The sequence below is a fragment of the Ptychodera flava genome, chromosome 4 (genome assembly GCF_041260155.1).
Source record: "Ptychodera flava strain L36383 chromosome 4, AS_Pfla_20210202, whole genome shotgun sequence".
NCBI classification, from domain to species: domain Eukaryota; kingdom Metazoa; phylum Hemichordata; class Enteropneusta; family Ptychoderidae; genus Ptychodera; species Ptychodera flava.
The window spans coordinates 5033427-5055940 of record NC_091931.1 but is presented as its reverse complement, the minus strand read 5'-3'; the positions used below and the strand labels follow the sequence as shown (position 1 = coordinate 5055940).

General features: G+C 38.4%; 1 protein-coding gene across 1 annotated transcript; it reads right to left on the bottom strand.

Annotated features, from left to right (window-relative positions):
* Positions 1-2050: 2050 nt before the first annotated feature.
* Positions 2051-22193, bottom strand: LOC139130744 (CREB-binding protein-like). The gene is given in 28 exon segments (XM_070696530.1): positions 2051-4001; positions 4004-4181; positions 4673-4948; positions 5209-5364; positions 5578-5751; positions 6038-6203; positions 6432-6545; positions 7019-7165; positions 7489-7636; positions 8032-8099; positions 8405-8482; positions 8774-8830; positions 10158-10238; positions 11398-11486; positions 11675-11914; positions 12164-12282; positions 12396-13008; positions 13128-13280; positions 14127-14275; positions 14437-14554; positions 14760-14877; positions 15202-15421; positions 16625-16780; positions 17038-17163; positions 17566-17833; positions 18052-18264; positions 20653-21356; positions 21673-22193. Coding segments are annotated over 28 exon segments (6801 nt in total). The 5' UTR covers positions 21755-22193; the 3' UTR covers positions 2051-2211.
* Between the last annotated feature and the right edge of the window lie 321 nt (positions 22194-22514).

Genomic DNA, 22514 nt, shown 5'->3' with positions numbered 1-22514 from the left:
TATTTTTGCATATTGATACGAGAATAATGACATCATGTGAAAACAGCCCTATTCAGAGCACAATTAAACTTTCTTTGCATTAAACTTTCTTTTCTCATAATTTCCATCCTATTGGATATATCTGAACAACTTGAGCAGCTTATGACAGTGTGGTTAAATGAGACTCTGCCGAATGGTGAATATTAAACCTGAAGATGAAATATTTGACACTTGAACTTGTCTTGAGGTAGAGGTCAGCAGATGTCATGTTGAGGAAATGATCGCAGTCTTTACCTGAGTGACTCACTGCCACACTGGCCTACAGACCAGTACAAAGAAACACTGGATCAATATCTATATGAACTTGTGACTATCACACTGGGAACGGTTCACACTAGGAACAGATTATTATGTCAAAATGAGCTAGTTTTCTGGGTATTTAGTCACCATCCAAGGTACTAGCCTAGATTGCTTTTCCCTTCGCTTGCCTCCGTACCTCCGTCTTCACTAGCTAATGAGTTATTGTCCATCAGCTTTGCATACTTAAAACAACATATGAATGAACATATGCTGTGCTTCAAGATGTTTTAGGAAATCTTCACCTTTTCTGCACTCCATAAGAGGAGGAAAGTGAACTGTTCTTCAATGATGGCAATGGGGCACTTTCAAACAACACAAAATTTTACGACAAAAGCAAAATTTGGTGTATTTTATGAACCTCATGAAAACTTTTGGGTATGTCATTATTACTCAAGTTGGGGTTATGGCTTTTCTTACATCTCTGAAATCTTCGACTCAAATCGAGGAATTTCTTGAATTTCTTTGAATCCACCAACATTCATGATTTTCTTGCATCAAAACTTTAGTAGTTTGTGTCATTTTGGGCTTATAGGTTACATGGGTATGAACCTGTCCAATATTCCACATGGCAACCCCTCATGGTTAAATTTATTATATTATATACAACAGGGCTTCATGAAGTATGCAAGCTTGTATATGCCTACAATATTCAAAGGGGGGCTTTCATCAGACAATGTGCAAGGCTCCTGGATAGTGTTTCATATTTATGGAAGCAAGTTTGAAGCAGGATCACATCCTCTTTCTCTTTGTGTGGCAGTGCTGAAAATTGTAGCAAACAGTAACAGTCACAAGGAAGTTGATGCTCCCCCCCCCCTACAGTATCAGTAACATTGCATTCTTAGATATTTCGACACTACCATATTCAATACTTTACGGACCGTACCCATGTAGTTGCTACACTGCGTTGACAAACATAAAGTCAAATAAAAGTCATCTGCATGGGCTGTTTTTCTTCCATAGCCAGGGTCCCTAACTGATGATAGATAAAGATAGTGACCATCCAAACTTTTGTCATAGTAATATGCAGCAGTCATCCATACATTTTCTTTATACTCTGATAGATTTTCGTCAACTGGGCATTCTCTCACTCAAGGGATGGGGCAGTTAGTTGTACACCACACCAGTATCCTGACCATTCCTTTTCAGCCAGCATGGCCCAAGTCAACAGGAAACGTCAGAATACCATGAATGGTGACAACAAAAGAAAACTAGAACAAATGCATTGACAATTAAAATTGGAAAAGTGCACACATTTATTAGGGTTATGCTTATCATGTGTAAGTAGGAAATAAGCTCTTTTCATGTGCCTTTTTGTACAGTGATTTCATTGAAGAATTCCCATGTTTTTTTCTCTTTTTTTCAAATATTATTATTTATATATTAGAACCTGCATGATTTCATTTTCCCTATCATTCAATATTATAAACTTTTTTTGACACAAACATGGACAGCTACCACTTTTTAAAATGAAAAAAAAGAAAGAATTGTACAGTACAATTTTCAACTACTCACTAAAACTCTACTTCATGTCTTGGAAAAAAGAAGACAAACAAGATTCTTAAGTATGCAATGGTCTATGATTTGCCATGAAAGAAACATTTTTTCAAGGCTTAGCTATACAAATTATATATTAAATGACACAAGAGTTTACATGTACATACAATCTACAAAAATCAGTCTTGTGGTACATCAGGTTTCTCCTGACATTTAATATTACCTACGACTTGTACAGATACCACAAGGAAAAATATAAAATAAAATGTTAATAAAACAGCTCTTCTTTCAAAATTTTTTCAAGATTTCTTCTTTGGAAAAAAATGGGAAAAGGAAAAAAAATATCACTTGGACCAACTGTCATTTCTATACTGTGTACTACAAAGTCTCAACATATCTGGTAAGTTGGTCCTGTGGAGCAAGTGGGGCCATTTCAGTGTCCTCTCTGTTTAATGCTGGGTCGGCAGGACTTCTAAGTTGGGGCATGTTTGGATGTGGGGTGGGATTTTGTGGCAGCATTGGTTGGTCAGTCTGCATTGGTTCAGGTGGTCCTACGCTACCTGGATGTGGAGAATGGCTTTGCGGTACACCGTGAGGTGATAATTGAGTGTGTGTCCTTGGCGAAGGTACGGGTTGAGACTGTGGTCTTGGAGATGCAGTAGGATTAGGTGACCTGACCTGTTGAACAAATGCAGCCTGTGGTGATCTCACTTGATTCATAACTTGTGGTGACTGAGCAGCCAGCATTTGCTGCTGTTGTGGACTCATGCCAGCCTGTACTTGTTGAGAATTGGCCAACTGCTGTTTCAATTGTTCTTGCTGGGCATGAAGAAGTTGTTGCTGTTGTTGTTGCTGGAACTGTTGAAGTTGATGGCTTGCATCCCCGGGCCCTTGTTGGCTGGCAACTTGCTTCAACTGTTGCAGTTGTTGAACTGTAAGCTGTTGCCTTCTCTGTGGTTGTGCCTGGCCAAAAGGCATCTGAGATGATTGGAATTGTTGTAACTGGTGTGCACGTAGTGAATGCTGCCACTGTTGCTGTTGTTGCTGCTGCTGCTGCTGTTGGGCCGTCAATTGCTGTTGAGCCGTCAATTGTTGCTGGGCTGTCTGTTGTCCCATCTGTTGTCCTAACTGTTGTCCCAACTGACTCATCTGCTGCATTTGCTGCTGACTCATCTGTTGTCCCAACTGTTGACCCATTTGTTGCTGTTGTTGCTGCTGGTGTTGGTGCTGCTGCTGCTGTTGTTGTTGCTGTTGGTGCAGGGACCGTTGTCTGATAAAGGCAGCCATAAGTTGTGGATTTGATTTCAGAATATTGAGTACTTTCTGCTGCTGTTGAGCAGTGCTAGGTCCTTTCAAAGTGTCCAATAACTGCTGCAGAGCAGCCGACGGTACATTTTGTCTCAGTCCCTGTGGTGCCATTGCAGCATTTCTTGGATGGGGCTGTATGCCCGGTGGCATAGGCTGAATTTGCTGCATCGGTTGACTGGGTACTGATGCTGGGAATTTCCACCTTTCCATTCCACCTATCGGTCCCCTGACAGGTTGTGGAGTAGGCTGCATGGGTTTCTGTGGTTGAGGAGGTGCACTACTTGGCGGTGGCATTTGATTCATCTGATTTACATTAACTTGTTGAGGTGCAGGCATTGGACTACCTTTACCAACGGAAGGTGATGGTGTTCTCTGCGGCTGAATCTGCTGAGCCCTCTGTTGCTGCATTGTTGCCATGAGTTGTGCATTTTCTGCAGCTAAAACAGCACCTGGAGGGGGTGTTCCCATGTTCTGCGTTGTCATTGCTGTGGCAGCAGGTTGTTGCGGCGGCTTCACAGGCTGTTGTTGTTGCGGAATACTGGGTGAGGGATGAGATTGTCCTGGAGCAGTATTCTGTGGAAGGGACGCTGGCATCTGTCGCTGTTGCATGGTAGCCATACGTCTACGCAGCATCTGTGCCTGCTGCAGCCTGTGTTGCAGCTGCTGCTGACGAAGCTTGTGTTTAATGTTCAAGCAAAACGGTACAGGACATTTTGCTTCCTGACAATGCTTTGCATGGTAACAACACAATGCAATGAGCTGTTTACATATTGGACAGCCACCGTTGGTTTTCCTCTTGCAACTCCTAGTGTGCTGCACAACACGTTTCATCTTCTGACAGCTTGGCAAACGACAGTTGCATCCCGACACTGACAGGCATGCACCAAGGACTGAATACAGCGTTGAATAGACTGCCGGCGGGATTCCTGAGGACTGCGCGTCTGATTGGCTTGTTGGTCAACATCAAGGTCCAATCCCCACTTGTCCATTTTGTGTTCATGGCTGATTTTCTGATAACATGGTACACAGAGGTCATAGTCCTGAAACAAAGAGTAATAATTTACATATAATCATGTAATTACACTGTAGTTCAATGACATTTTGAAATTTTTCAAATTTGGCAAATAAACCCACGTGTATGGATGTTCTGATATTATACAAAGAAGATATCTACACTATTGTCTGGTGTACACAACTTATAACCCACTGTTCCGAGAAAAATGATGATATCATTGGAAATTTTGGCGCTGAAAGCTTTAGAACTTGTGGTAGGCTGAGCATATGTAATGTCTCTATAATCAATACTTAAATACTATTCTGTATCAAGCTATTCTCTCGTTTAAACTAAATGGCAACTGTTCAGAAAATATTATGCAATGTGTAGGAAATAACTGTGGGCTATGCAATCAATCAAAATATAGCAAACACGAGAATTAGTGTGAATTTGCAAGTAACAAAAGGAGTATTGTCAAGAAAGTCAATCTGAAAATAAACCGTTTGAGAAATAAAAGCTCCAAAGAATTGTACTTACATCACATACAGTACAGTGATATCTGGTTTCTACATGATGCTTGCAGGCATTACAAGTATATACAAATCGGTCCTGGCCCTGATTATGTAGTTCAACTAGCATAGCCATACTGGACCACTTTGCCCTCCGCAGTGAAGAGAATTCGTAGTGTCTTTCTCTGGCTAAAGTCAGGAATGCATCACGTCCATCCATCAGATCACAACTTGTCAGTGGATCATGATCAAAGGTTGGTGGTGGATTTGTTGGGAGCAACTGTAGCCTTATCACAAAGAACACCTGAAGTTCATCAAAGAAAAGAACAAAATATTCAAACTCTACATTCCTGATCCTGACACAACCTCACTGTCATACACTCACTACACATTGAATTGATGGCTACTTTCACATTGCATTTTGTTCTCCATTAGTTTGTAAGCATATAACTTCAGAGTTTGGTATCAACAAAGTAAAACAACATACGACGTCTTACAGAGATAAAAAGCGACAAAGACACAACTTGACATGCTACACACTAAAACCATCATGAAACTACTTGCCTCTTTGTGTTTTTCCATGGTAGTGTAGAGTTTCTGGGAGAGATCATTACCCTGCTGAGGGAAGTTGGGCTTCTTGTTGTTTTTACGATTACTATTGCTCTTACTCTTGTTGGTTTTCTTCACTTTCTTCTGAGCCTTCTTACTTCCAGCTTTACCCTGATATCAATAAGATGAACAGATGTATTAACATAAGATAATCCCATTTGCCAGCCAATTCTTTCAGATATTCTCCTCTTCACAAGCTTGCTTGACCAGTTCACAGCAAAGATGTTGCGTGATTCATTCCATCCAGATTACCTTTCATTATAATAAGTCAGATTGATCTCATTTACTTTTTTTTCACAAGATGTAGCTGACAAAGTGACTGACCTGTTCTGCTTCTTCCTGTGAATTAGCTGCAGCAGCGGCAGCTTTTCTCTCCTCTTCTTCTTGATCTAACTCTTTGATGCTTTCCTCTAGAACATTGGGCCAGAAATCCCCTTCAAAATATGGCAACTCTTTGGCACTTGACAGTCCATCTTCTGTGGCCTGTTTCAGAATATCCTAAGAGGATAATTTTCAAATAATGCAGTTAGTCAAGATGTATGAATGGGTGGGAGTACATCACCTCAACGGTGTTTTAAATGTTATCATGACCATAAGAACTTTACTCTGTCAATGACACTGTGCAACTGCTAATACAAATGCTGGCTAAGATTAATCATGAAGCTGAGTGAGGATATATGTCACTTCAGTTACCAGCTGAGGACACAAAGTAAAATATATTTTCCTTGAGTTCAATTTTGAATATTTGAAAGACAGGATTTACAGAAAGAAAAATTAACATTACCTTGAAATCCATAACTACTTTATCAACTACTGCTTTGTCTAACATTTTCCGGTACCAATCCTGGAGTCTCTTTGGTTTGGGTATTTTTTGTTCCGGTGGATGACAATGGAATATGTAGTCATCTCCCTCACTTGGTGGACATGCCCAGATATGTGCCATTTCATACCTTTGGAAGAACACAAAGTTTTCAGATTCAACAAAGTTCTTGCGTGACAGTTTTCTACTCAACTGGACGAACTGATGATGTACAACATGGTCTATATGATATTCCAAATCACTTCACACAACCCTCTTTTATACTTTTCACACTAAATTTTCTGACTTCTGCAGAATTATCGATGACCTAAAAAGGGATAGCTGCCAAAATACAAAGCATCTTGAAGGAACTACTTACCCACAATTCTTGGCATACTCCAAGTAGGCAATTAGAATTTCATGATACACAGCAGTACGGAAATGACGAGGTTGGAAGAAATGAACACTGTCAAGATAAGAAATATACACTCGCCTGCAACATAAGAACAGTATATCATTGTGTTATTGTCTGCAAATAGATTTTCCATCTGCAAAGTTACAAAATCTACAATGATACATTACTTGACGACATGCTTCTAAATGACTATGATATATTTCATACTGAAGCTATTTCAGTCAGTTGTGTTTTTTGTAAAATAAGTCGCGTGGATGATGTGACTAGACTCTAAATACAAATTAATATCACAAGTACAAAATACTGACAGTAAAGTAAAAGGCTTGATATGCCACTTAATTGATAACAAAATATCTTTTACTTGGAGTAAACCTGAAAAAATGAAATCTCACTCCACTGGCTTAGAGCAAAACACTGCAATAACATGACATGACAGTGTGTCTGTACAAGGGAATGATCTTGTATTTTGTGAGTGCCCTTTTTACTGTGTTCTCATTTCTACACTGACCTACCATCAAACAGTGGCCATCATATTCAAAAGTTAGACTCACCTAGTGTTTGGCATTGGGCAATCCGCGCCATACTCTTGAACATGCATACCAAAGAAACAGACATCTGTACCGTCAATTTCTTCAAAAGCAAAGAGAGCCTTGGCCCGATATGGGAAACTATCTGGAAGTTCACCATTGTCAACAAACCTGTAGAACAATGTCAAACAAGATAAAACAATTTCTTTGACTTCCAACTTTGGTCTGACTGCATAATGTCATAATAGTGATGCACTTTGAATACTGCATACCACTGTTCTGTCATTTCACACCCCTGACACACTATATGTGGCATTATCTTGGTTAGTTTCATTATACAGTTTATTGGAATGGGATTATGTAAATGTGAGTATTCATTCATTCATTCCACAATACAGTTAGCTAGAAACATCACCCTAACTATAACCGTAGAGAATGTAAACTTTTCATACCCTTGAACCAAATCTTTTCAGAGGTGATAGGCAATATCTTACCTGCTCTTCATGCCTGCTTTCACTTCTACTGTCTTATCTGTACTGGACACTACTCGGATTGTCACTTCCCCAGCACCACTTTGTTTGTCTCGAAGAAATTTATTAACCCTATTTTCTATGTGTGTACCTAATTTACTGGTTTGTAATCCTGAAAAAGATATCAAATAACAAAGTGGCATTAATTGTCTTTCTACCAGGCTCCATAGAGAAACCATAAATATAAATAGTACTTGGGAGAAAGAGGATTAATATCAATACCAGTACATTTGCAAAGTCCTTGCTTTCTCATCAAAATTTGGGAGGTTCTAGTGATTGGTGCTCATATTTCTTTCACCCTTTTGCACACTCGCTTTCCTCAGCTTTAGTTCCATTTTTGCCACAGAAAACAACAAAATTGTACGGTAAATATCGTAAGCCAGAAGACTACTGATGGTTGAAGTCTCATTACAAAGGTTTCATCTGTCAGTATTGCAGAAGGTAAAACTTATCTTGAAATTTCAGAGCTGGTTAAGTGGTCCCTCGTGAACATTCTGAAGTACTTACGTTTTGCACTAAATTTATTCTCCTTCCTCTTCATCCCCCTTGCTTTCAGGCAATTGTCACATGTGAATCTGTCAAGGCAAACAAGTTTTCTCATTACACAATATTTAATCACAATTCAGCAAATCAATATTCAAGAGGCAACTTTGCCAATGAAAAAGCATATTGACAAAAATGATTTCAATTTGATTTCATGACAAAAGAGACCGACCATAAAATACACAGACTCATGCTTTCAGGCATTTTGTAAAAACTTGCCATAAATCATCATAAAGCCATTCTTCATAAACAGGGCAATTAAAATCAGCTTCTCACAAATGTTCCGTTTTTAAGGTCTATGTTCATACATACATACACACAAATACAACACACTTACCCTCCCGGCCATATTGTTTCATTGTGAAGGACACAGATTTGATGTACTTTGCGACCACACTCTAAACAGTCTACAAAACTGCAAGGCAAAGGAAATGCATGGTCAATCATTTTACTGTTGTACATGTCACATTACAGACACACTTCACATTGCTTATCTCCTTGGACAAATAAAAAGAACTTGGCCTCAACAGACATCATTATACTGGGATCAAAATCAGTGCAGCTTAGCTCAAACAATGTAAGTTCAATAGAGATCAAACTTCATCTATCAGAACTCTATCCTTTCCTGTTTTCAAATTCCTTCATTCTTGTACTTGTACAAGTCATCATGAAACAAACCAATACAAAGAAGAAACTTGATACTTACGGTTCTACATCAAAAGCATTATTTGTGGCTTTCTTGAACTGTTCTTTCCTTATTGTCCTGTTAGTGTAAGATAGAAACAAACTAACTCAAGAAATCTGTACACATCAATGATTTTGATAACATTAAGTTAAACTCATTACTATGAATGCAACTTGAAGTTTGGTAAGATGGTCCAGTAGCATGTGTGTGGCAAAGAAAAATTAGGTCAAAACTGTTTTTTGTATTATTAACAAATGTGACACAAGCTTACATCCAAACAATGGTTAGGCTGATAGTCTCTTCAAAACACCCTAAATGGTGTCATGCCCATGAAATCACAATAACTGAAATGATATCATTATCATGGCTAATTGTACATATAGGGTTTGAGAAGCCAAGAAGCTCTGTGGTACAATGCTTTAAAATACTTTGATGAAATTTATTTCTGTAGTCACTTGCACAGGGCCAAACGTGTGTACCCACTTCTCAAAATGGCACTTTAACATAATCTGGTGATTCTACAGTTACAATATGAACATGTATTCAAGAAACAGCAACATACATATAGCACATTAGTTGTGCATTGATGCTTCCTTTTCGTACAAAAGTGGTTTTATTCAATGAATGGACACCCTACCAAACACCATTACAGTACATCATTGCACATATCAGCAATTTTCAGTGCACGAATTTATTTTTGAGGTACATTGTACTTTGTTTTCTTGTTCAGATTTTCATAAATAGTCCTCATGATGTTACTTTTCAGTTGTAACTATCACAACTTAACACTTTACAATCTGGCAACCGTTTTGGTAAATATGAAATATAAGTTGTCTCTAATGAGGGGAAATGGAACTTGTCATAGATACATGTAGGGAAACACTGCAAAAGTTTTCGAGACACAGGAATGATTGAAAGTCAATACTGACATGGTGCCATTACTTTACGTAAACAAAAAAAAATTTAAACTTTTCATACTTTCATTTCCATCCTTAATTTCAGAATTGCTGTGAAGTATGATGTCACATGTAAATTCAGTTTGACTCTGATTGCATGTTCTGCAGAAATGTTCTTAGTATTCAAAGTTTTGAGTACTTGAACTTTGTATGCCACTGAGATCCATTATGCATGCTTTCCCTTGGCTTTTGACACATAGGAACATATGTTGCTGAGGCACAATACCGAATAAATGCACAAGGGATACAGACAAAAAATATATTCATTGTTCAAAGCTGGTTAAACTCCATTGGATAAATCAAACATATTAATTGCTTTATTATATCTAACCTAGTAAATTAACATGATTTTTGATTAAGATTCTAAATCAATGAGAGGCCTTAATGATTTATGGAACTAAAATACTTCAAAACTTATAAGATGGATGTTATGATGAAATTATACTTACGTCGTCGGTGAGGAGGGGTCATCTCCCAGAGTGACAGTTTCTCCTCTAATCTCACTGAAACATTTCTCACAGTAATGGTATCTGTCAGAAAGAAGGCCAAGACTCCGTGAACTGGATGTCAAAGGCCACCACGGGAACACCACCGTACACAACATATACAAACAACACAAAAAGAGAAAGCAAGGGCAAGCAATTAGCCAAGTTGTGCCAAAATATGAGAAAAAACATCAGGTTTTTTTGTCTGACCTGCAGGGAAGTGACTGAGGCGAGGGATAAGCTTTGGCATTGATGGATTTTTTGAAAACCCATATTCCCAACATTACTGCTACAATTAGCATGTACTACAACAAAGCCTGTCACCAAAAATCACAGAAGCATGAACATAGAGTTTGCAGCACTGGAACGGGACTCATTGTGGCTTGAATATTGAATGCATGCAGGCGCAAAGGTGGAGAGGAAAAAAAATGGAGGTGAAGCCACATCACTTTCCTGCAGGTCACGACATAATTTTGTTCGTAGTTGTTTGTAGCACTCACAAAAACCGATAGATTTCTGGGTGTGTTATGCAACCAGCACCTTTACGTTTTTAAAATTGGACAAAATTTGATTTCTTTACTTAACTAAACACTAAGTATGACAGATGCAAAATTAAACTACAAGAATTAAGATGACATGGTAATGAGCTATGGAGTTCTTTCATCAGCTGATAATGACTTTTGCAATGAAAGATATCTATCGGTTTTTGTTAAGTAGCTGCAATCGAGATCCAGCCGTTACAGAAAGTACCCGGCCTGGATATTCAGTCATTGTTAGCAGAATTTTGGATGCTTGCACCTTGCATGTGGTACAATAAAACCACACCATGCAATGTGCACATAATAACTGCTTGGTTAATATCACATCTAACATTACTACAACTGTCAACACCAACTGGAAATAAATAACATCTACATTGAAATAATTGGTAACTCTCATCCCCATTCTGCAAGTTCACAATGAGCGTTGGTTCTGTTACACTTTCAACTGTTGCATTGACAATATTCTTCTTCTTCTTCTCTTGTCTTCCAATGACCTCACATTATATCATTTGTTGGCCTTAAACACTATGCAATTTCTTCTGGTCTATTCCATACTACAACATTCACTACTTATTCATTGACATGGAATTTTACAGTCTTTCTCCTAATTGTGATCAAGTACTGTCTCACAACTAACGAACACTACAACTGCTTTTACAAACCTGTTTTGATAGCTCCAATAACTTGCATCTCTTGGTATTGTACACAACTGTTTCCCATAACAACAAAGCACTTGAGGGTGGAATACATGCTGTTGATATAAATGAACGTACATTTCTCAATAAATAATCAGTACAGACTATGAACCACAGAAATGACAAGATTAGTGAAGCACCATTCCTTTGTTAGTCAATGACTGCTACTTATACTATATCCAGAGTTTTGATCACGGAACAATGTAAAGTATTCCTTGCAATGAATTGCAGCAAGTTCACCTACCTTTCTACCGCAGCAGTACCCCAACAACTGCATGACAGGATCTATTTCCACTTCAAAGACCTCAGCTAATTTTGAACAATATTTATACACTCTTGAAGTCTTCCTATTGTAGTGCCAGGCATTTTCAAACATCAGCCACACATCATCTACATACTGCCATGGATCTTGATATTGCCCCGTATCCAGTTTCCTCTTAATTGTTGAGAGATCCATTGGATTCTTGATAATGTCAAAATAATCCTAGAACAAGACAAGTCTCTCATTCAGCTTCATTGAATTTCTATGCAATACACACACTTCTTTTCTTTTATAAATAATGAAAATTCACTACTTGGGATCAACCATTTCATCTCACTTTAAAACCATACGATGACATGAATTCAATTACACACACAAGTATACATCCAGTGTTCTCTTATGCATGTTGAGGGCTGTGTCTACCAACAGCATTAGAACTCATATTCTACAGCAATTGTCTATGTGACTTACAGGTATTTGAAGTAACTTTGGATCCACAGGTTGTCGGAATGGCAAGGATTCTGGATCTTGTTTGTACAGCTTTTCAAGGGTTGGCATCAATGCTTGTCGCAACTCATCTGGTCGGAATACTGAAGTTAAAACAGATGAATACCAACATTAGACAATGATAATTTGCCACCATGTGTCACTCTGTTATGCCTCAGTGGGTAATACACAAACTACATTAGTAGAACTGATTTACCTTTTTTCTGTCTTGGTGTTCTTGGAGGAGGCATCTCACCACTACCAGGTTTTGGCGTAGAAAGCGTTGTGGTGGTTGTACTTCCATTGCTATCTGTAGTTGATGTGGTTGTAGTTGTTATGGTTGTAGTGGTTGTAGTGGTTGTTCCAGAACTCTCAGAGTTTCCACCCATTTCTAGTGATTCTTGCTTCACACCAGGCTCTGTCTTAATCTCTATTTTGCCCTCACTGGACACTGGTGTGGTTGCACCATTGTCCTTGCCAATGGAATTAGACTGTGTCACTTGAGATGAAGGCAGTTGTTTTCCTCCACTACTGGATTGCTGCAGCTGTCCGACTGGTACTTTCTGCTCTTGTACAGAGGGACTTCGTTCATTCTGCTGTTGAGGTTTGGAAGCTGGGACTTGCTGCATCTGAGTTGATGGCAGCTGTGGCTTCATCTGCTGTGGTGCTTGCTGCTGTGGTGTTTGTGGTTGCTGTTGTGTTGTCTGTGGCTGCTGTGGTGTTGGTTGTTGCTGCGCAGCATTCTGTGGTCTCTGAGGCTGTTGTGGTGGAGCCATTGGTAACTGTGGCTGTGGGACTTGTGGAGTTATAGACGGCCGTGACGGTAGAGTCTGCAAGAGAAGAAAGAGATATTAAGATGATGTGACTACTGATGGTATAAGGCTTACCATGACCCATTACCACACCACCATACATGCACAAAGGATGAAAGTTAGCACTGATTTCTAACCTGTTGATTTCTGTCTTGCACTGCAACCTGTTCCATGGGTTTCTGAGATGTCAGTTGTTGTTGTGGTTGTGTTGGTGGTATTGGAGGAGGAGGTTGTGAAGCTGGAGGAGTAGTCTGAGGGGTAGCAGGTGTTGATGGAGCTGATGTGATCATCTGGTGACAGAACCAATCATGGTTACGAGTAATTACAATAACAGCAGGGGGCCAACATAAGTTCAAAGGTCGTACGATACAACATGTGTAGTATAAGTGGTGGTAAGAATACCAAATGCATTTCATGACCACCGAATACAAAGTGGGAGTACGATTACAGAGCAACTCCCCTGCACTGAAGAACCACTATGCAGTGTCAGGCCAACAAAGGACAGTTTTTAGAAAGAATGATTAGAGGAACAGAGTAGAGAGCATATAAAGTATGCAGAACAGGCAGTTAATGCTCTAGCTAGCATTGATACATATAATGCTCAAGCTGGCATTGGTACATATTCATAGTGTCATAACAACTGTATCTGTGATGTGACGATATATGACAAATGCCACTGGAGTCATGAAATGTCTTCAAGATTATAGAAATGAAAGTTAAGAAGACCTGTGTGTTTTGTACACCTCCATCCCGTCTCCAACTGACATGCAACACAGCCGTATGTGACATCATCCACATGCTACAAGATGTGTCAAACCCACCTGAGCAGAATAGAGTTCACGTATACTATCCACGTCAACACTTTGAATGCAAACAAACACTTCCACACATATATTGCAACTGCATGGTTCATATTATTCACAGCTTTACAATCAAGTTAGCTTACATACAAAAATGTGGCATGGTTGATATTGTTAATGGCTTCACAGTCAAATTACCTGATACACAAATAGATCTCAAAGCAGCAAACAGAATGCAGTGATATATGAGAGATGTAATGTCTGTCAAACTTCCAGAACAAAGACACTCCAGTGTTATTTGAAGCTGATATTTGAATGAAGTGGAAAACTACTCACAGATGCTAAGCCTGGGGAAGGCGATGGAGTCAGACTTGGTGGTGCTGGCTGTTGAGGTGGTGCTGGCTGTTGTCCTGGTATTGCTGCTGGTGGTGATGATCCAAATCCTGTTCCACGATTTGAAAATGCCACTGCATCCACTGGTCCATCTGATAGGTGATATAAATCATATAAATTTATGAGAACTCTCCTTTGAATGGATGTCACTGTCTTACAAACTGAATATGTTGTTTTGTAAAGACAACAACGACATCAGTGTAACAATGCTGCCAAGAGAGTATTGGTGTTCCAAGAAAAAGACAACACTTACTAGCAGGTTTTACAGGATTACCAGTCTTGGTAGCTTCTTGCATCCGCCTCTGTCGTTTCTCTTCCAACTCTTTCTGAATTTTATATATCTTCTCTGCCAGCAGATGATAATATTCTTCCTGTGGTGTGATATTTAACAGATATTAGTAATTTGTTTCTCAGAAGGCGAGCTTTTACATAACTCATTACAACTTGTCAACATACTGACCCTGTACAGTCTTAAAGACGTTTGATAGTACTTCCTTTTAGGTCTACTCTTGGCACTGCTTGTGAATAAATTCAATGGACATTCTACCAAACCAATGCAATGAAGATGGAACATACCCTGCTGCTTGCAGATTCATACATGTCTCCTTCTACTTTTCGTGCATATGCAACAAGGTTACCCATTCTTCTGTCTTTCATTGCTGCTGGGTCTGGAGAAGGAAATATAGCTTGCACCCTGAAAATAAAATGAAAAAAAACCAAAATGTTTCTCTACAACTATTGAAAGGCAAATAAATAAAATAAATTCCAGTATTGCATATATGAAATATTTCTCTACAACTACGCACATAAGAGTGGGGACAGAGCACATTTCAATGTTCTTCTACATCAAGGAAAAAAATCATGGGATAACACGGCTGCAGTTAAAAGTAACAAATGGACTGCTCCTTACAGTGACTTAACAACACAACACAGTGAACACAATGAAGTATTTGAAAATCAGCTCTCTGTGTACCTACAAAAGAAAGGTGAACACAGATAAGAGTGGGATACAACTTACAGTTTATGTACAAGGTGGTTTCTGAGATCTGGAGTCACATGTTGATGCCATGCTTTGGAACCTGAAGGCTGATTGAGGTCGCCTGGCAATGTTACAGCTGCTGGTGAGCCTGTGCTTGATCCTGGACTTGTACCTAGTATATTAGGAACAGTGTTAGAAGCATTCAGCATTTCAGCAGGGTTACCAGATCCTAACCCAAACCTGAAATTACCACTTTTTCCTGGAAAGAAATTTAAAACAGTAACGTTTTCACACAAAGGCATGCTGAAGTGTAACTTGTATAACTGGCTTTTCTACTCTTTCCTTCTTCAGCATATGCATATCAACTAAGTCAAGTCACTGCAGCAAAACTTTCATGGTTTAGAGAATAATTTCAAAACAACATAATCCTATTCCTTCCAGTATCTCACTATTTACTGGATATGTTAACTTGGCTTTCATACAGCGGTAGGAATCAACATATGTCTTGTGGGTGGAACACAATGCAGCCAGACATGCAATGGACAAAAAATGAAGAGCAGATTTAATGGCAATTGGCACTAAACATTTGATGACTTTGAATTGTTGCCATGTTCCATTTTCAGGTACAGTAATAGATGGAGAGGTGTGTCAAACTAAAGTACACAGCTTATCTATTCCACTTAGTACAAATGGCTATCATGAGAGAAATGAATATTGATGATTTGAGACACTGGAAGTTCAGGCTGTACTCAAAAAAATTAGTTATTTTTGCAAAAAAACATTACTGCCAGTGCATGTATACAGACCACTAGAAATGTCCAATATTTTTTTGGTAAACGACATAATTTGTGAATGGGGACAAAGCTACCCTCTATTACTGGGTTACTAGTGTTAAAAAGCAATCAACCTTGCTTTGAGCAGAGAGGTTACGATCTGAGTTCATACAAATTCATCAATAATCTAATCTACTTCAATCTGTCATGATACCTACTAAAGAACACGAGACTGACAAGAAAAATGTATTTCCTCGTATACAGTAGTTAAGAATGTGATAACAGTCAGGTTTGCTGGAAATCAATTATTTCAAATTATTTCAAAAAATATGCAAATGTGATAATCATTCACGGGTTGAAAGAGATCAGTAAACTTTGCCCTAAATACAGACAAATTAAATCTTTACAATCTTTCAGTTTCATTTTGGGCTCGGTACCCTTGATAAGTTTTTGCACCACTGTGTACCTGAGGAGAATATGTAGACAAATGCAATTTCAAAAAATATACAGTGCACATGCCTCATGAAAGTCTTCATTTGTTTGTTCATTCTATGACTGATTGCCATGAACTCCATTAAATGGGCCCTGCCAATATTCCTAGCTGACAGTCACTGATTTCTATGGTGACTGTACAACAATAAAAGTGAGCACAGAAAAATAAATTGAAAACTGAATTATGTAAAACTGACCTATAGGTGACAGGAGACTTGGCCTCTGCTGATTAGCTGTACTGTTGCCGGTGTACTGTAAGCCAAGGGCAGCGTATGCTCTCTCCATGGAATTGTGATCAATCTGTGGCTGTGTTTGGCCAGTTGTGGTCAATCCTGTGGCTGTTTGCAACAATGCTACACATTGGAAGAAAGTGTGTATACATTTATATGCATACTGATCAAATGTCTTTGACACTGTTGTGAAATATCTTGTTAGATTATTCACAAGAGCAATACTGGCAATCTCACCACCAAAAACTCCTACACTTACTCAAAAAACCACACAAGTCTTATAATGCCATAAACACATGCACATGCGATTACATGGAAAGGTAACTTGAACCATGATGCTAGATTCTCTAGAGAACTTTTCTCAGAAGAAAAAAATATACCTTGAGTGGTGGCTTGATGCTGTCTTCGATCTGAAGCATTCTTTAGAGGCAAGCATACCGGACAGTCATTCCGGGTACAGTTTTTCCAATGTGAAATGATTTGTCTGGAAGATGCACAGTGTGCCACTGCAGGAAAGAACAAAAGAAAAACATTTTTTTATACCCCAGGCATGACATCACCAAAAGTATGCATACGTGAGTGAGTGTTTTGTATTGGAATTGCAAACCCTAAACCAGAACCAACAACCATGACATGAGTGTATTTTCTTAATAAAGTGTTTGCCACATACAAGTGTATGGGTTGTGAAATATGAAACTTCTCAATAAGTGTGAAATATCATATAAACCTGTCCTTAAAATTTCATGTGTCAACCAAAGTTTCACATACAAATAAACCAACATCACTCAGGCCACATTTTTAAGCAATTTCGTTGCAACCTTCACCCTAACCAACGATTATGTAAAATGTTGTGAAAGACACAAATTACACTCAACAGAGCATGCAGATATTGCTACAAGATTGCATACCTTGGCAGGACTTTCCAGCTTGGCAGTGGGTCATGTGGTTGAGAACATTTTTCATAGTGCGACAATGTGGCAAAGAACAGTGTCTGATTTCCCCATTGGCTTGCTCTCTTCTCTGGCATTTATGAGCATGTAAAAGTAGTACTAGTTGCTGCTGAATCAGCTTCCTTTTCTCTGGGTCTGCAGTTGGTGCTGCTGACGGAGCACTTACTTGTGCTTGAGCTGGTTGTTGTTGCTGTTGAGGTTTAGATACCTGCTGGTCTTGCTGTCCCTGATTGAAAAGAAAGAATTGAAAACGTTGAGGGAAAGGAAGTAATCTTTCAGTCGTTCACAGCTTACCACTTAATGTCTATCGATACAGATCAGGTGTATTTGCTAACAACGATACATGTACAAGCTACCTACAAATGATATGGACACACATCACCAGTATCTGAGTATATACATTTGTCAAATATATGCAAACACATAGAGAACAAACAGACTTACGATATTTATTGTTCTAGGATGGCCTCCCATACCAACATTGCCACTCATATTAGTCATATTTACAGTCATAGTGGACCCCATGCTTGCTGCAGTAAATGTCGTTGTCATTGGGGACATAACTGTTGAGGCATGGGTGGAATGACTTGATACTGGAGACGAAAAGTTGAGAAACGGGGTGTTTCCTGGTTGGCCTAAATTTGATATCCCACCAGCCTGCAAGGTGAATAAATGAATTATAATTTTCAACACATAAAATTACACTTGTGAAAACTTGGTAGTAAAAAGCATGTGTGATCTATGCATAGATATGTTATGGTCAACAATAAAAGACAGAATTCACAGGAAAGTAACAAGGTAGTTTTTAGTACACGTCCCTTGTAGCATTGGCATAATTTCAATAGATTGAAATTTACCTCACAGTGTATTTTAAGAACTGATGAAAGCTATGTGCTTCGTACAACAGTTTTCCTACATAGGTACTGCTGCAGCATGCTACCAAGTACTCAATTTGGAAACTTCAAAAAAGCAGAGATTCAGCAGATAGTATCAAAAAGATACATTCTTGATTTCTTAACACATAAAAATAAGCATGAACAATTTTTTGAAATAAATGCATTGAAATTTGGAGATGCATGAACACAAAGTCAGAACAATGACTGACTTAAAAACAGAACAGCTCTTACAAAAATATTAAGACCTACAAACAACATGTCACTGGCAATTTAACCTTTTGACCTACTTTCAATAATTCACTCTACTGTATATGACATTGAATACAGAACCAAAATGTATGCTACAATTGTAAAATTGCTACTTTTACAACGACAAAGTATAAAATATTTTTATGAATTTCATAAGTCCACACACCTGTTGAGGTTAATAAACAACTTATAAGTTTTCACTGCAATTTTTGCAATCCTGTGCAATAATGTTGAGCAACTTTCAGGATGTTTTGTAATCCTTACCATTATCACAAGCCATTTTTTTATCATTTATGGAATCATGACTAATATCAATGCTTTCAAAAAATAACAAATCCTGACAAACTGATAAATTTACAAACTGCCTCCTGGACAGCTCTACTACTGCTAACACTAGACAAAGCTATTATTTCCCTCCATAAAATGTTATGCTTCTGAGATCTTGCTTCTGTTTCAACATAATAACACACTGAAATGGGATTTCCATGCAACTCTTTTAAATGTTTCATTTTTCATACTGCCACAAGAAGCATTCAACTTGTCAAATGACTCTCACCAGGAGTCACAAAACATAAACACGTACACTGCAGCAGAACTTGATCCCAGTGTAACCACATGCATTCATGCAGTATTCACATAAGGCTCTTTCTGAAATACATGTCAAGTGCCTGGCCCTATTTGTTTAGCTCTCATATCGATGAGTACACTCTTTTGGTTACCCACATTATTCTTTGAAGCACTAGTAATAACATTACAACTATCATTATCTTTGAATTGTGGAAAGTTACTAATTTTTCACATCTACTATCTGGCAAGAACCTGTTGTATGTTCCATACAATCCAAACAGCATTTTGCGTGTATGATAAGATATATTTTTTACATAAATTATTTTGAAATGAAAAGATGTTGCAGAAATAAATGTTGAAGACCTACATACCTTTTTTGATGTATTAATTAATCACAAAACACTTAATACTAAAAGGCCTGAGTTCAATACAGATTCTAAATTATTACATTAGATATAAAGACATCATTCCAAACATAACATGAAAAACATGTCTAACAACAACAATATGTTCTTAAATACAGAATAAGTTCATTATCCATCAAAAGGAAAACATTAATTTACTCTCATCAAACATAAATTCAATGCAAAGAATAGAGCAACAATAAATCTAGCAAAAAAGAAAGATAAAGATTTAAAGACAATAAAACAATGAAAAATATTACACGCTACTAAAACAGTGTACACACCATGCATGACTGCTTCTGCTACCATAAATAAACGCTGCCTACAAATGACATGCCACATTGTACACCAATTTCACTAAGGAAATATTATCTATTTTGAAGTTTATTACATACACTGACAAATGTGAAAAAGGAGAATTATTATCATTACGGCGATGAGATTTCACACAAATATGTGTACTTGTAATTGACCAGAAATTCATGTGACCTATTCTTAACCACCAAAACAATCTTGAATTGTTGAAGACTTGCTGCACAGCAATCACAATATGTACAAAGATTCGGTTGATAATTGAACATGAAAACCAAACTGCATTGGTAAAACTTCAATATGCATTAAAATTGGTCTGTTCCCCTTACTTTTTCACTTAATAAACCACACAATGAGCAATAAGTCATAAAAACATTGGTTTACAAATCTGACCTTGAACAGAGTTGCTGCCATGTTGTGTCCCCTTTCCAGACGTGTCTACGACACATCACTTTATTTTGGAATCCTACCTTTGGATAACAATCATTTTTAATTTAAAAATCATTGCTTTTGAACCTGAACCATAACATATTTCTTACTTACCTCATTTTTTTATTTGTCAAGTCTTTGATCACACAAAACAACTGCAAATGAAATTACAAGTGGTTGTGACCTACCTTTGCTAATGCTTGGGCCTGTGACACACTGAGGCTAGGATGACCTGCTAAACCAGTTTGTGAACTTTGTTGGGAAATTGCATTTCCTAAAGCATTATTTCCAGGCATCATCGCTGGAGAACTAACAGCAGTGTTCCATGTAAGAGTAGTATTACTTGAAGATAAAGAATATGGTCCGTTCATTAAAGGTTTATTAGCTTGTCCAGCACCACCACTGCCCTGCAGCAGATGCGATGTACTTGGAGAGTTCATAGAGTTTGTCATTGCTATAGTACTTGTAGTTGCTATACTCGTACTGGTGTCATTGCTCATACTCATAGCAGTTGAATTTGGAGTCTGTCGTCCAGCGGACGTGTTCCCCACGGAATTTGGGGGTGACTGTAGACTGTTTGCCACTGGGCTTTGCACGTTCACATTGTTTATGTTTCCCATGTTTGGGCTAAGTTGTATTTGATTCTGTTGGTTGGGACTTGCATTAGCATTACTAGATACATTTGATGAAGTCCTCGGCGGTGAAGATAAAAGCTGTGAAAGTTGTTGATTCTTTTGAATCGTATCCGACGGGCGATCAGGGCCCGTACTTGCGCTATTCGCTGAGGAACTACCTGTGCCGTTGCTCAGGTTGTTTACCGTACCACCGCTTGTCATCGATTGCAATTCATCGGGAAGTTCTCCTTCCAAAGACAGCAATTTTCCGAAAAATTCTGCAAAATTAATAAATCAAAATGGGAACGGTTAAAATATTTGCTACGTTAATTTCGCAGGTGTGAGTTAAATATTGTGACAAGACTGTCCTTGTAAAAATGAAAATCGGACAGGGCCGCAGAAGCCCTCGGCCAAGCGCACGTAAGCATACGCTATAATAACATGACGCCGTACATAAACCGTCCGTGTCAATTTCTTTTTCTTTTTCCCGAATTCTTACTCTGATCTTTCCAAGGCAAATATTCATCGACAAATAATTTGGCCAAAAGAATACAAACAACGTTGATATACGGCACAACTTTTGAAAATACTCACCGGCATTATCGCCTGGGGTAGAGGCTGGAGAAGCAAGCTTCTGTCGCTTGTTCGGCGGCCCCTCTACTATCTGGTCTGCCATGTTGAAAACGCACGCCCGACGAATATGATGTGAACTTGTTGATCAAAAATCCTTATGAAGGTCCTCGAAAAATCCAGAAAACCATCTTGAATAGTAAAAAAGTCATAGTAGAAAATATCAACAGTTTCCTTTCCTCTTCTACATCGTCTCGGCCCCACGATCGGTAGACTGTCCGCTCCTATACGCTGGCACAATACAATATTACAATAACTAATAGACCTTCACCATCGACGAAATTCCATGATATTTCATCGAAAACCCGACTAACCACACCTAAATCTTCTTCCAGAATAAAATCCAATCTCTCTATGACATCTGTTGGTGGCTTGATCGTAAAACAGAGAAAGAATACGAAGAGAAAGAACGATTTTTTCCTGGGTGAAAATGGTCAAAATGGCGGCTGTTTGGCGAAACTTTTCTACGCTTGTCAGAAAACCAACAAGAAAAGCCACCGGAAAAACCCGAGTCCGAAAAATAATTTATTCATACTTTTCTCCTTATAATATGATCATGTGATTGATATAGACGTAGCTGATTGGATAGACGTATATTTATTCACGTGAGAAGGACCTGTTATTACATGCCGGACTACTTCGGAAACGTTCGGCATGAATCGGCTATAAATAAATCTAGGAATGCTGGGTAATAATTTTTAAATACCCAATGGCCCTAGCGGCAGGCATGAATCAGCTGACCTCACATTCTGAGCAATATCTTGGTAGTGTGTCGACCATTTTGAGAAAATAAGTTTTTACCCAAT